Here is a 15,861-nt window from a genome sequence, read left to right on the forward strand (position 1 = left end):
AGGGGAGTGAGAGCAAAAGGAGATGGGGCTGAGAGATGATCAGGACTCTCGAGTTGGCTCCACGGATGATGAGGAACTACTGGAAGCCTCTGCAGAAATGATTTACATATTTCCCTGGATGTGTATACTTTTAAAGACTTTTCAGCAAGTCCTATGAGCTCTACCTTAAAAAATCCTTGTATAACTGCTTTTCACTCCTTCTATTACTGCTCCCCCAAGCTACCAGCTTTTAGGATTTTTGTCTGGTTAGGCAAAAACTGGTTTATTGGTTTCCTGTAGGTCTATTGAATGAAAGTGTGATTTCGATGCCAAAGGCTGGTCTATAGAGACAAGAATGAGGAAAAAAGTTCACTGGAGCAGCCCCCAAATTTAAATGCTAAGCAGAAGACAGTGAATCGTCAGTAAAGTAGGAGGGTTGGGCACGCAAGAGGTGAAGCACAGAACATTGTTAGGTAAGAAATGACTGACAGCATCAGCTCCTAAAGGAAGGTGGACTGCAGTGCGAAGGGGAAGAGCCCATGGGAGGTATAGAAAAAGGCAGCAAGCCAGATCCTCAGCAAACTGGGAGTTTTACTTGGAACTATGAACTATTTAGGAATGTGTTTTCAAACTGATTAACACATTGCCATGTGCAGGCCTCTGTATTTCCATGTTAAAAAGGATAGTGAAAATCATAATTTAAAAATTGTTTACTATTGTTTGTTTTCTTTTTAATTATTAGGAGAGCTAAGTTTTAATCTTTTATTACTATTTTTGCTTTATGTATTTTGAGAAATGTTTTTAGAAACTTACAAGTTTAATTGTTCCATCTATTTCTACTCTTCATAAATTCTTGTGAAATGAGCCTTTTATTACTATGTGGTTGTTCTCCATATCCCTAAGAATGTTTTTCTGTCTTGAAACTTTTAAAACAGGGTTTTAATAAAGCAATACCAATCCCCTCATCCCCCTGGTGAGTAGGTAGGAAAATTCTTCTGTCTATTCATCCATCCATCCCTCTCCTATCTATCCATCCACCCATCTCTCCAGCCAGCCAGCCATCTATCCTTCTATCCATCCATCCATCCATCCATCCATCCATCCCTGTATCTATCCATCCATCCATCTTTCTACCCATCCATCCACCATCCATCATCTCTATCCATCCATCCATCTTTCTATCCATCTATCTATCCATCCATCTCTTTGTATCTATCCATCCACCCATCTTTCTATCCATCTATCCACCCATCCACCCAACTTTCTATCCATCCATCTACCCAACACCCATCCATCCATCTCTCCAAACACCCATCCATCCATCTTTCTATCCATCCATCCTTCTATCCATCCATCCCCTTCTCTAACCACCCATCCACCCACCACCCATCCATCTTTCTATCCATCTACCCATCCACCCACCATCCACCCACCCATCCATCCATCTTTCCATCCATCCATCCATCTTTCTATCCATCCACCCATCCATCCATCCACCCACCCACCCATCCATCCATCCACCTGCGCACCATCCATCTATCTAAATAAAATTAAACAGAATAGAATGCCTCTGGATGAAAACCTTAGAATTCAGTGTTCTAGTGAGGCTGGGTATGGTTTTGTGAAGTACATATGTACACCTATATGTACATAGTTCTGAGACACGTACATGTATATGTGTACCGCATCTTAAGGTAAAATATTTCTTCCTGTAAGTCACATAAAAATGTCTTCATCATCACTGTTTTAGATACCTGTCATAAAGAGCAGATAGCTGGACTCTATTTTTTAATCACACACTAACAATCTCTGACCAGTTACTGTTAGTCTGCTTGAGCTTATTTCCAAAGTCTAGTCTGTGACTCCTCTTTGTCCTGCTTTCCAGTCCCTTCCTTCTCTCCTTGCTGTGTGTCCCTAAAACTTACTCACCCACATATTATTTAGCTTATAAAATCTACTTCTAATGTTTCATGGCTGTCTTAATATACAATTTTTTTATTTTTTATTTTTTAATACATAATTTTAAAACGTGGTTGATAGCTTCAATTCTGACAGCCTCTCTTCTGACATGCATCCAGTATTTGGGTTCTACTTTTTTAATATAAAAAAATCAGTTCTTATCATTATTTGTTTTTAGAGCCAATGCTTACTTTGAACCACCCAATTTTTTCCCTAGTACTCCTTCTTGTATCTGAAAACCACTTCGGAAATCACTTTTCTTTCTCCTGAAATATGTTTGTAGGATGGCAAACTCTCTGAGGAAAGTACCTCTGTCACCCTGCTCTTGAATGGCAACTGAATCTGACGAACAAATACAGGTCGCCAGTTACTTTTTCTCCCACTTGGAGAGAAATGTGGAGAATTGTGAATTTTTCCCTGGTTGCTTTTAGCATCATCTCTTTTTCTTTTGTACACTATTTGACTAAAATCCACCAAAGTGTAGATTTATTTCATTAACCCTGTTTGGGATCTTACGTTAGTCCTATACCTGAGGACTTCTGGTATTTGCCACTTCTAGAAAATTCTCAGCTATTGCCATTATCTCTTTGGAGTATTTCTTTTTCCTCATTCTTTCTATTCTCTTTGAGAGCCCTGCCCAGAAATGGGTTGACATTCTCATTCTTCATGCTACATAACGTGTTTTCATACCTACCACATGTTTATCTCTGTGGGTTATCTTTTGGGAAAATTTTCTCAGATCCACACTTCTGTTTACTAATTTTTCAGCTATATCTAATTTGCTGTTTTATCCATCCAGTGGTTTCTAGAACTTGTGTTTGGCCTTTTTTCAAATCTACTTGGTTCTTTTTAGAATAGTCTCCTGTTTCTTACTGACACTTTACGTTCCGCCTCCTTTGGCATGCACGGACAGGCAGTATAAAGCCTAACCCTCCCAGAAGCACCTACAGGGCCCACCTGTGCCTCCAGCCTCTTGTCCACACACCTTCACTGGTGCAGACAGTGCACTGTCAGACCACTTCTTGGAGCTAAAACCGCAGCAGTCCTCCTGAGATGGGCACGTTCATTGAAAAAGCCTGCACTGTGAAGTCAGCTACATTCAAGTCAAAGCTGTGTCCCGAGCTCTGTCCGTAATTGGAACTTAAATCAAGTTTGTTGCTTGTTTCCTCCGTCTTCACCTTATAAGACTGGGGAGAGCTATGTGACATACATATTTTACAGGCTGCAAATGTACAAAGAGTGCACAGCTGGCCTGGCGCCTGGCTCCAGCCACGCCTCGGTGACGATACAGCAGTGGCGGTATCTTCACCACCTCCGTCAGCGTCAGGTTCAGCACTGCGTGTGGCAAAGTTCTACCTCACCCAGTCTATGCTTGCCTTACTTTTGAGGGTTCAGGCTCCATGAAAAAGAGTAGTGCCCACTCACCTTTACTTGATATCAAGCAAAATAAGTTGGCTTAAAAGAACAGAAACAGAGCTTGTATATGCAGCGGTCTACACTCCGCATCTTACTGAGCACTAGGGCTACCGTCATAATGCAGTGTGCCTCTGACTTGTCCATATAAATTAAGAAGGTAATAGAATTGTATGGAATAAAAATACCTGCAGGTATTTTTAACTAACTTCTAGGTATTCCTGGCTTTTAAACACTTATTTGATTGACTGGCAAAAGAGCTGGAGGTCAAATCTCTGCTAGCCATTGATGTAACCCAACCAAACTATATTATCACGGAATATCCTGTTAGCTTGTCAGTTCCAGCTGTTTGATAAAGCTGAAAATACAAGCATATTTCTCTGGTAAACTGTAACTAGGACAAGATCGCATTTGACTAGAGATTTATTAACCTTCACATGTTTGTTTTTCTTTTCGAATGTGAATCGATTTGGGTGCTGAACTGAAAGTGACCAACACTGAGTACCGTCCCCAATCCACAACCACCTTTGTCTCTGTGACTGTGTCTACAAAAACGAGGGTGCCTGCGCACGGGGCTCACCTCCTCTCACACTCTAGTGTTTTACACATATGGTTTCTGGCTAACGTGTTGCTCTGCTTAACAGTGGAAAAAATTATTATTTTTTGGAGAGAACCAGAGAAAGGACAATTGTAGAGAATCCTTTTAATTCACTTTCAGTCACAGCAGTCTCACTAAGGTCAGGACGAGTCACTACCTCATTTAATTGTAGCACGTGAACGTCAAGTACACACCCAGTCCTCTCAGGCGAGCCGGAGCTTACCGGGCTCGCGAGCCATGCTGCCCGTTCATGAGATAATTAGATGTGGTCTCCTCAGGGCTCAGGAAGTCCTGCTGCACAAAAGAATGCTAACAGGACAGAAAGGAAAAGAATGAGGAATTGAGCTCTTCGAGCCGAGGCTGAAACAAAGGAGTCCTGACAAGAGAAGTGTGACTAGCCAAAGGCCATCACCACAGAACCCCTGAGAAGCTCAAGCAGTCCAGAGTCGGTGGTGCCACAAAGACAGACGGAACAGAAGTCTAGAAGAGATCACTGGTTAATCATTACCAGCCAATTTTATTTACACAGGAGTCGTAATTACAATCAGTAAGAAAATTAAGCAAAGATGTTCATCCTCTTGTGTGTGATTTAATATGCAAACAAATCAAGTGTGAGTCACGCCAAAGTAGGTATGTAATCTTACTTCCACTCCTCTGGTGGGTGTGCAAGTTCATACTTCTCCCTCACATTGGAGACACCCATATCCAAATGGAGCCAGTGAACCTCCTCTGACCGCAGGTGACTGAGGCGAAATCCATAGCAGGCCACGTGCTTTACTTTGTGACTGTCCACTATCTTCTGAATGATGCCCTAAAACATACCCCCCACAAAAATGACTGTTATAAACAAACAGAAAAAAAACAACTGTATGCTAAAAATTAATGCAATGTGCATTTCTTTTAGTTAGTTAGCAGAAATCTTTGGTAAAAAGAGTATCAAGTTAAATAAATTACTTCATTTTTCTCAGGAATCTTTTTTCTCAAATAGTATTTTTATGAACAAGGAAGAGTTCTGAATAAAACACAAGAGGCTCTTCCCTTTTCATTAGTGATAACCGAGGCACGGAAACGTAACATGCATTTCTGCAGCTCTACCTCTGCGGCACCCCCAAAACCTGATCAAGCATTCCGGCCGCCCCCTGGAGGTCACGTTATGAGAACTAGACCTAAGGAGGGGGTCCCACTTTCTGAACCCAGGACAGCATACTGGTTTAGACCAGGCTACAACTTCATGTCATTTCTTAAGAAACACAGTTAGAAACATACAATGAAGGCCACGCTTCTGATAGTATCCATGATGTAGGAGAAGTTACTGGAAGCTAGGCCTACCCAATCTACTATGAGCTCTCTGTCGCTTACAATGCAGCAATCTAAAATAGTCCCCAAACCTAATGCTCCTGACACACGTGCCCATGAGTTCAGAGTTGAAGGCGGCAGGGAAGGCTGCCTCGCAAAGATGAAGCTTATCCTGGGACGAGGGCAAGGAAGCCGTAACCCCGAGTCTTGACCTGTGCTCTCACGGTTGTGGAGGTCTCGTGCGTACAGGGATGTAAATGGGCAGCACATATGGAAGACTCACATGGGAATACAGCAGAGACCATCCGCTCCCTTAGTGAAGGTGTGCTCATGATAACCACTGCACTCTTCTCAACACTTCAGGCCATTCATAATTTTTAATGAGGCTGCTATTAACATGCAAATGACTGCTAAAGAAAATCACTGTTTTTTTAAATTAGCAATTAACTGAAAGCATCATATTACTTGTAATATAAGGCACATCTTAAAAAGTTCCTACGTCATATTGCATGGTGCACTGGGTGTTATACACAACTAATGAATCATCGAGCCTTACATCGAAAACCGGGGATGTACTGTATGGTGACTAACATAATATAATAAAAAATCATTATTAATAATAAAAAAAAAAAAAAAAAAAAAAAAAAGTTCCTACGTATACTAAATATGTCTATATTAGGGCATGATGCTGTTGATAATAAGAATGTTCCTATCCCTACTCATGAGAAAAGATAAGTAACGTGTCCTATATATGCAAAACCTGTCAAGGACCCAGTGTGTCCACACTAAAGGCATCATCACCTGCCCGTGGTCAGCCTCCCCTTCAGACTACTGGATCCCAGGAGAAGGTTGTGTATCAAGCACGGGAGAGTGACATCATCGGGGAGAAAGCACGGACAAAGGACAGGCTGGAGGAGTCAAAGGCAGATGAGCTCTCTGTGGGACAGGAAGGATGTGTGCAGCCTACAGATGTCTGGGTAAAACTGAAGTAAGCATAAATGTCCTTCCTGGCTTTTGATTCAAGGCCCAGAATTTCTGTCAGGCCACCACGAAAGACGCTGCAGGTTGTGTCTACCCAAGGGCACCCAGCCACGGGGCAGCGGGAGCCGAAACCCAGCCCGCCCCCTAGTCTTCACCTCTTGTGCTCTGGGGCAGGGGATCTGCCTAGGGGGAAGAGACAGCCATTTCGAGTAATTCTTTCAGCGGCAACTTCTGCAGCTTCTCCTTGCCAACAACACAAATCCCTGAGCTGCACAGGACAGGCACTGGCACCGCTTTCGAATTCCCACGAAAGCGCTTTGTCTTCCTGTCCCAGCTCTGCCAATTCACTACCGAGAGCACACCGACACCGGTGGCCCTCACTAAAGCTCGAGTTTTAGCACATCTCTTTACTCCACAGCAGCTCCCTGCTAGCACAGACTCCAGAGCTGCCTCTCTGCTGTTAGGGCCGAAGTCTATGTTCACATCTGTCCCCAACCCTCTGTCTCAGCAGGTCTATCCTTCGGGGACAAACAGTTTCTTACTGTTGATGTACCATCCACAGTCTGAGGGAAATCCCACCCTTTCTGGATGCCCTCCCTGATGACCCCTAGCAAAGGTTATCTTCATGACCTCTCAAGGAATGGGCACACAGATGCCTACCTGCAGAGAGGCAAGTGTACGGACGCTTAGTCCAGAGCTGTGGAGCCCAGGGGAAAGACAGGCTCCCACTCTGGAGTTTTATGGGATAGATACAGTTTTAGTCCATTCACTTGATCACGCCACCTGAAGACACCCAGTGTGACCTCAGGTTGGGTTCTGTTGAAAAAAGAGTTCCCATCCTGCAGGACCTCCTCATTAAACAAGGTAGCAACTTTCACTTTCCACTAAAAAATTAAAAGCAATAAACACACAGACATTTCCCTTTATTTCACGTTTTGCTTTTTCTTTATGCTTCCATACTGTGTTCTGTCCTGTTTCTCTAGAACTCCTGAATATCTCACTGCTGACTCAGTTTGAATGGTGGCCAAGATTATGAATACACAAGGACTTCTATATTTGAAGCTCAGTACATACACTCAGTAACTTAAATAATTTTGAGAACCAAATAGTTGGTTCTGCATAACTGAAAAATAACTTTGAGGACTAGGTATTTAGTAAGGAATGCATACTCAAAAAAAAAAAAAAAACAACCCAAACCCAACATTACTACCGTATGGAAAAGTATGCATGTATTATTTCTGGAAGACGTACATTCAGAAAAAGATCTCTAGGGAGATAACAGGACAAGGCTTTATAATTTGCCACTAATGGCAGCTGAATTACATTTAAATTTCTCATCCTGGTTTGATGTCCCAGGACAATCCTACCCTACAGTATATAAACCTACACTTTGCTACTCTGAACTATCCCTTTACTCATCTGTATCATATCCCAGAATTTGGAAATATATAATTTTCCTGATTAATTTTCACATGAGATATTCGCAGGAAAAGAATTCTTCTTGAGGATGAAAAGACACTAGCCAGTGTGTACACGAGGCTTCCATCTTATCAGGAACATAGCACGTAGCCTCAGAGCCATTCTACTACGGGTGGACAGTTATTTTCTTGTCAGCTTCCTTGTTCTGGGGGAGAAAGGGAAGTGGAGATGCACGCAATTCTGCTATGAACGAGCTTCTAGCTGGCATCGTACACATGCAGCAGCACTGCTTAGAAACAGACGCACTGGGTCAAAAGCTACTTTAAAATGTGACGTTTTGGAAGTATGGCCACCAGGGAAACTATACCAATTATACTTGGCACACAATGTTAGAGACGGTCCTTCACCTCATGCCAATGCTGGGTAAAATTAATCTTAAAGTGTTTATCGATGTGATGGACCATAGAAGGGGGGGCATTTCATTATTATAATTTACATTTCCCTCATTATATACTAGTGAGATGACACTGTACTTTCATTTCTAAAAGTTCTTTTTATGATTCTGCTTGGTTCCACTTGGTCACTTATCTTTCAGACTATGCTCTAGAAAGAAATAATGACCTTTCCACTGGTAGAAAGAAATCCTGCAAACCATTCCTTCATGTTCATCCACTCTTGAATGTTCACTCACTCTTTTGGTCATTTGCATCTAGCCTACATCTGGTGGTAAGACAGCACCCTTAGCCTCCAAAGCCTTAATCTAGAAGGAGAGAGGTGAGCATGAACAGTCTGTGGGGAAGGTGGCAACAAGATAACAAGAGATACTTGCTGTGTCTAGCTGTCTTCTCACAGTGATTTGCAAGATGTCTTTATTCTGAGAGAGATCTAAAACCACACACTGTGTTGTGAACAGTGCTCGTGTCTCTACTTCCCCCCAGGAGTTACAAGTGCACTCATCACTACTGATCTGTTTGTTACAACATCCAGCCGTTATTTTTCTGCGTCTCTCTTTCAGATGCTCCTCACAGTAAGGAAACTGACAGCTGTTACTGTCCTCGGCTCCTCCTGTGCAGGTCTTTCTGTACCACAAAGAAGGCGTGGAGATCCACACCCTGCTCTCCAACATGAGTGCAGCCCTTCTGTCGGCTCAGCACTCACGCAGAAGTCGGCCCCAACTCGGCCAAGACAAAGCACGCCTGTGTCTATCTGCTCCCTACTGCTGCTGTAACCAATAACCACACACGGAGGGGCTTAAAAGAACACAAACGTATACTTCTCCGTTCTGGAAGATCCCAAATCTGAAATGGGTCTCACTGGGCTAAAATCCAGGTGTTGGAAGGGATGTGCTGCTTTCTGGAAGATCTCGGCTGGCTTTCTCCAGCTGCTAGAGGCCCCTCTGTGCGTCTGCACTGCAGCCAACCCTTCATCCGCAGTCCCCTCCCTCGGACCACAGCCAGAAAAGGTCTGCGGCTCCTCATCTCCCCCATCTCAAGGTCCTCTTCATCTCGGTAACATCTTCAAAGTCCCTTCTGCCATGGAAGGTCACATATACACAGGTTCTAGATTAGGATGTGGACGTCTTTAAGGGCCATTGTTCTCCCTACCACAATCGCCATCTCTAAGCATCTAGTGATAAGAGAATTCTTTCTCATGCTCTTACTGTCCCATATTCTTCTTAACACTGCTTTTGAGTCTGTTTTTTTCCTTAAGGATTTTCTTTCTAGTTTCTTCCTGGATGATACTCTCCCTCCATTAAAGGAATAATTTAACTAAAATCTCTGTAGTCCTTTCCTGCACCAAAGTTATCTGAAAAACCATAATCAGTGTTCGAGCTTTTAAATGCGCATTCACCCGATCCTCTATCAGACAGAAGAAGTTTACGTTTGAGACACACATAAGGCATCTGTGACACCACCTAGCAGTGAACACTGGAGACCACGGGACTACCACACACGGAGTTCCCCAGGCAGCCCTCTGGGCTGAACTCAGGGAAAACTGCCTGCTGGCTGCCTTCCCCTACAGCCACTAGCCATTCTTAGCACAGCACTGTTCACAGAGCTCCTAACTCCCACAAACTCAGAGAATCCCACACTGTTCACGTGTCTGCCCACTCTGGTCAGCAAGCCGATTTTAAATTGATCAGAATGCTTCTCTCTACTGTTATTCTTCCTACTACCAGTTGGTTACAATAGTTAGTCCTAATCCAACCAACTCCATGCACCTTTTAGCAAACTACAGGACTGAATTTCTTGTGTTCACTTCCTCTTGCAGGTTCAGGTAATTACATCACCTTCCTCTAGAGGCTCACGACGAGCACTGAAACCTCGCAGTGTACTACGTAGTCAGGAAAGGGCACTGGGCCTGTTAATAAACTTGAAGATAACTTTGAAGGTGACAAGAATATTGTCCAACAACTCAACTGCAACTTAATCTTTAGCAGCATTATATGGTATTTGCCCAGATTTGGTGTCTGGGTAGAAAATGGATTATTCTAGACCCTGTGATTTAAGGAAAATAGTAACAAGGTAGGAATGAAGGTCTAACAGAAGTTATCAGTAAGGACAGGTATGGTTTTCAATAGGTGTAATCTCTGATTATCAATTCAATTTCTTTTACGGTCATCAGTCTACTACTTTCTACTTCTGCAACCAATGTTCCTAATTTACATTTCTGTCAGAAGTACTCCATTTCATCTAGGATTCGTGTAGTTACTCCAATGGGGCTCTGTCAAGCACCAGTCTGTGTGCCTGCTAGGCCCTGCTGAAGATGCCGGGGACAATACCAGGAGGCAGAAAGGCCCCTGCTGTCACAGAGCTTACGGTCTAGGGAAGAAAGCAGAGAATAAAAGAGCAAACCAATCAAGAAACAAGACAATCTCAGCAAGGACCAATCATCATCCAAATGGGGTGACGGGCAATAGAAAAGGTGGCAGAGAGGGAGCTCTCCGGGGCTGGGAGGCCGAGGGAACGAGGGCAGTCACTGGAAATAAGAACAGGCCACAAAGAGCCAGATCCTGTAGGTCCTCGTAGGCTGCTGAAGGAATCTGGCTTTCCTCTGAGAGAAATGGGGAGTTGCTGGAGGTTTTGAGCAAATGACTGATTACAAGACTGGCTTGTTAGAGAAACAGCGCAGGAAGCTGAAAGTCAAAGGGAGCGAGCTGGAGGAGAGAAGGTCATGGGGCGCGACAGGGAGAGGAGAGTCAGGGGCTTCTGAAGGACCTGAACGTTCACCCTACATGAGACAGGAAGCCACAGGAAGGTTCTGAGTTGAGGAGTGACACGCTCTGGCTTTCGTTTTCATAGGGTCACCTGGCTGCTGGGCTGTGAACAGACTCAGGGGTTCCAGGGGGACAGCGGGATGTCAGGAGACCATGTGGCTCAAAGAAGGTGTCGCAGTAGGGGTCAGATGAAGTGGGTGGATTCTAGGTGCATCTGGGGACCGTGTGGCAGGACCAGCTAACGTACTGGGTGTAGGGCATAAGCAAAGGAGGAGCAACAGATGATTCTAAGTGTCTGAAAGAAGGGAAGCCCTCAGACTGACACACAGTCCTTTCAGAGTCAGAAGCGTAGAGACGGAGGAGAGGGGCGGATGCAGCTGGGCGGCACACAGGTCCCAAGTTCAGAGGGAGACCAGTCAGAATGAGGGCAGGTGTGGAAAAGGCAGAGCTGGATTAAATGGTGGTCACAGCTTGAAGAGACCAAGAAGATGGAGGAGAGGTGCACGGGGGCTGCACGGAGACCACAGCATGGTGGTGACCTGTGGCCGCCTGCATCCCTACAGCACTTCTTTCTGGGTTCACGGATCTGTTCTATTATGTCTCCTGTTTTCTTAAAGACAGCCTGTGGGATTAACGTTCTACACTCTTATTTCTCTAAAGACACCTTCATTCGCAGTCTTCATGATTTGTAGTCTGTCTGGAAGACTTCTGCGGTACAACTCACTTTCCTGAGCCCTGAGAAGATGCTGTTCCAGTGTTGTCCTGCATCCAGCATTGCTGATGAAAAGTTTGATGTAAATGTCATTCTGTTTCCCAAGTAGGGGATTCCTCTGGTAGAATCTGGAATTTTCTATACACCCTTATTATTCTGAAGTACCACTACAATGTTTCTAGATGACCATTCTTATTCAATATAGTCCGGCATGAGTTAACCCCAATCTGAGCTCTGGAGCTGCCTGGGCCTTGCTACTGACCCGGGGCCAACGCTATGGCCGAGGTAGGTGATGTCTGCCTCCGTGGGCTGCTGCTTATTTAGGGGCAGGATGCGCCAGTCTGCCAGCACTTGGCAGGAATCATGACCGGCGTTATGATTCACACCTGATTTTGGTCGCATCTGGGCAGCCACACCAGCCAGGTTGAGGCAGATGACGTAGACAGAACGTGCTTACGTGCCCATCTCACAGAACCCCCCCCCCCCCCGAAGAAGCTGCTGGGCCTCCTCCTACACAGGTGGCCACGTGGGCCAGGGATGGCCTCCGAGTGTCCAAGGCCATGAGGCCTGCACCTGAGACACTGCTTTGTACGCTTTGCCTATAAATGGTGGAGTCCTAGGAATCCTTTCAACAACCATTTAAATTAATTAAAATAAAGTAGCACATATCTGTAAAAGGAGTAAAATTACTAACTGCAGCATGAGAAATAAAACCTCTATAATGAATTACAACAAGAATCCAGATATTTTCTCAACGCCTCCAAAGGTGCTGGTTCTTGAGTAAAGCAAATTACTTTCTACTGAGCACAACTGTCTAGCAGAAATGAAAATGCAAGCTGTACATGTTCCTTTAAAATTTCTAAAAATAAATAAATAAATAGAAATGGGTGAATTCCATTTTAATAACATATTTCATTTAACCTACTATATGTCAAGAACATGATCTTTTCAACAGGCAATCAAAACAGGTTATTAATAAGATATTTTACCTTCTTTTTTCACACTAAGTCTTCAAAACCTTGTATTTTTACACTTACAAGACATCGGCTGAGACTGGCTACGCCCGAGTGTCCACCTGCTGCACACGGCGCCCGGAGCAGGCAGTGCAGCAGGGTGGGGTCTGAATCGAATTATTCAGCTCCTTTGGGTTGTTTTCTAATATTCGGTTACTTTGGATAACAGTAAGCGATCTCTTTTCAGAAACTGGGCGGCCTGGCTTCCTCTTTGCTACCATTATTAAATGGTCTGTTGCTTTCTACCAAGTGCCTATGCTTCCACTCTGAACTCAGCCCCGCACCCCATTTCTGCCGGAGGTCACTGGGCCTCAAACGCTGCCACGTTCCTTCCACTGTACCCCTAACGATATATGCCGGTTCCTTTATCTGTAGTGTTCCTTGTGTGGTGCTTCTTGGGGAGAAAGACTGCATGGACATGTGCTTCAGTACTCTTCTGTTCAGTTGTGCAAATCCATTACTTTAGAATTAAACTACTGCATTTTCAAATGTTATAGCATTAAATGAATGTGAGTGATGAATAACGCCCACCTTCCATCACAGGAAAAGCTGTGGTGAACCAATGCCAACTCAGAGTTCTTTGCCTCAAGGTGAAAATCATCAACTGATGGGACCTATTTAATTTCAAACATTTATCAATTACTATGAAGTAAAACCACCTGGTTCTCAGGCACATGGATTTGCTCATACTGATCTTCATAAAAGTCCGACGAATATGTTCTCATAACTTAGGAATGTGAATCTGGTTTAAGTTCTTCTTCACAATATAAATGTTTTCATCTGGTAAGTTTGTAACATTGGCTAAAGGCTTGACATGTGCCCAGGGATCATTGGTTTTCTCCTTGATATGGATCCTCTTGTGTATAGTAAATTTGATACCAAAACACCTTTGTCGTGGAGCCTTTCCACGGTGCATTTTCAGTTATAATCAATCTTGAATGTTTGCTAAATGTCTTGTCAAATTCACATCTCTGAAAGGGCTCCCCTCCTGTACAAATACTTGGAAGTTTATTAAGGCTGATGCAGTGCTTTAAGAGACTTCCTCATTCACTGTAACTGAAATTCACAAAGACTAGAACATATACTAAGAGCCTTCCCATAAGCTCTACATTTGCAAGGTTTCTCTCCAATATGAATCTTCCAATTAACATTAAGGTAGAACACTGGCTGCTGGCCTTTCTACCAAGTGACTCTGTTTATAAAATTAAATATAAAATAAAACTATGGGAAAGCTAGAAAAAGCCATCGAGCTTCATAAAAAGTTGAAGCTTTTTAAAACAAGAGACTACTATATTTCAATTATACCACAAGTAGATGTTAGTACATATTTAAACCCTTAATGAATTATTCACCTTTGAATAATTAATCCATCTGAACAGTGAGTACTGCAATATTATAGAGGTAATGGAAATTACATAGAACTTCAATGTAATACTGTGCCCTTCAGTCTAAATTCTGTCAATCCCTATAATTTGCTTAAAAGTACTTAAGGCATATAAGTTTAAGAGCAGCAGATTAAATAGCTTCATTAGTATAAAAAGAAAGGGGGGAAAAAAGATGTATCTGTTCATCCTGGCATTGGACACTGTCCTCCTTAGAGATGAACACGGAGTAGGCAGAGGGAAGGAAGGAGCAGTTTCTCTGTAACACCTGGCCAAAGTAAACACCTGCTGAAAACTGGCGTCCTGAACTCAGTTTTCTGAAACCACACCGCTACCCTCTCACCCCCCACTCTCAGCAATCTTGGCCCACGAAGCGCCTCTCACCTCTCTTGGCCACTGACCGCCCACAGGCTACCACCCACACTCAACATTACTCACACAGGCAACCTCGCCACCAGGATTGCCTTGGGAAGCACACTCTGCACTGCAACTAAGGCCATGGGTGTCTCCTCCCCACCACAGTAGACAGTAAGCTATATAAGCAGGGACCCTTTATATCCCCAGAACCTTGACAAATGCCTGGTGTGTGGAACCAATCAGTTTTTGAAGAACCTATCCTATCTGGAGTCATGCAGATACCTTCAAAATTCACTTTATAGAAAATAATTTATTTCCTAAGTATTAGAGGTTGTTTTAATTGCTTTGTTCTCTTATGTCCTAAAAAGTTTAAAAAAAAAAAAAAAAGAGAAAAACATCAATAACATTATATGAATAACATGATTCAGTTATTATTTTCCTAAGATATTTTACAATTAAAATTCTGTCAGTCACATATTAAGTGAATAAATAATATAAAGAAAAAGTTAACATCACTGTAATATGGGAATAAAAATTTTTATCTTTTTTGGTGTGTGCCATTAACCTAGGCCCATGTAACTTTAATGTCCATGAAGGGTCTCTCCCAGGAAAATGCACTTACCCTGACATCGGTAGCATCTCCATGCCTGATCATACTGGCCCAAGTAGCTGGCTCACTGCTGTTTTCAAAATAATGAAAGACCTTCAACACTCGCTCCATTGCCCCAGGGGAACATTCCACTCCGGTACCCAGGTGAGTTTTGGTACTCGAATTTGGTGTGTGATTCAAGTTTGGGTCAAGGTAAGCAGCTGCCATTATTTTGCTAGATGCTATGTATCTGTCATACTCTAGAAGGGGGGAAAAAAAGCTGTCAGTGTACCATATTTGAAATCTATTAAAATGTGGTTAAAATCTATTAAAACATGATATACTGATCCTTATATTAACAACACTGCTCTGTGTTCTTCCCCTATGGTCATGTCATATGCAGAAGGTGAGCATCGGGAGAGCAGAGACCTGACTGACCAAGATAATCGCTGTACTCTCCTGCACCCGGAGCACTACCGAATTCACAATAGCATAACAAATATTTGTTAAATTTTCTTAACAAATTAAAAGACCAGGAGTCCTATTTTAGCTCTGTCAAACATTCACCATGTTATCTATGAACAATGTCACCTCACCGTCCACCCTTTTAAAATCATAGCCTTTAAATCTGTGGGAAAACCTCACAGGAAAGCCAAATATGTTAATTTTGCTGACTACTTCTGAAAACCTATACATGAGATGCAAGTTCTTTCTTCATACAATAAAAATGCAATGAGTGGTCATGACACATACTAGGCACTGGTGACAAAAACCCCAGAGTTAAAACCAAGTCCTCCCACTTATCCAGTCCCTCAGCAGGAGAGTCAGACAAGTCACAACTAAAAATAAAACGAAACCAGAAAGCACAAACCAACCACTGTCTGGTCTGTCGGTGTGATAGGAAGACTTCCATTTGAATGTGGGGCAATAGCTTGGCCAACATGAA

The 15,861-nt window shown here is 43.2% G+C and overlaps 2 protein-coding genes across 4 annotated transcripts in view; both read right to left on the reverse strand.

Annotated features, from left to right (window-relative positions):
- The window catches only part of LOC123786222 (ral guanine nucleotide dissociation stimulator-like), a 46,526-nt gene extending 41,794 nt beyond the window's left edge, over positions 1–4,732 (reverse strand). For all 3 annotated transcript variants that reach the window (XM_087860552.1, XM_087860553.1, XM_087860551.1), the window contains exon 1: positions 4,594–4,732. The gene's annotated coding sequence lies outside the window, so the exon portion shown is untranslated. The remainder of the gene's footprint in view (positions 1–4,593) is intronic.
- LOC123786221 (focal adhesion kinase 1-like) overlaps positions 4,447–15,861 on the reverse strand; it is a 60,645-nt gene continuing 49,230 nt past the window's right edge. Inside the window, exons 3-4 of the mRNA XM_087860555.1 lie at positions 14,949–15,175; positions 4,447–4,760 (exon numbers count right to left, since the gene is read on the reverse strand). Coding sequence (XP_087716681.1) covers positions 4,590–4,760; positions 14,949–15,143 — 366 coding nt within the window. The 5' untranslated portion in view covers positions 15,144–15,175 and the 3' untranslated portion in view covers positions 4,447–4,589. The remainder of the gene's footprint in view (positions 4,761–14,948; positions 15,176–15,861) is intronic.

The sequence above is a fragment of the Ursus americanus genome, unplaced genomic scaffold (assembly GCF_024610735.1).
Source record: "Ursus americanus isolate L20-20 unplaced genomic scaffold, mUrsAme1.1.p SCAF_68, whole genome shotgun sequence".
NCBI classification, from domain to species: Eukaryota; Metazoa; Chordata; class Mammalia; order Carnivora; family Ursidae; genus Ursus; species Ursus americanus.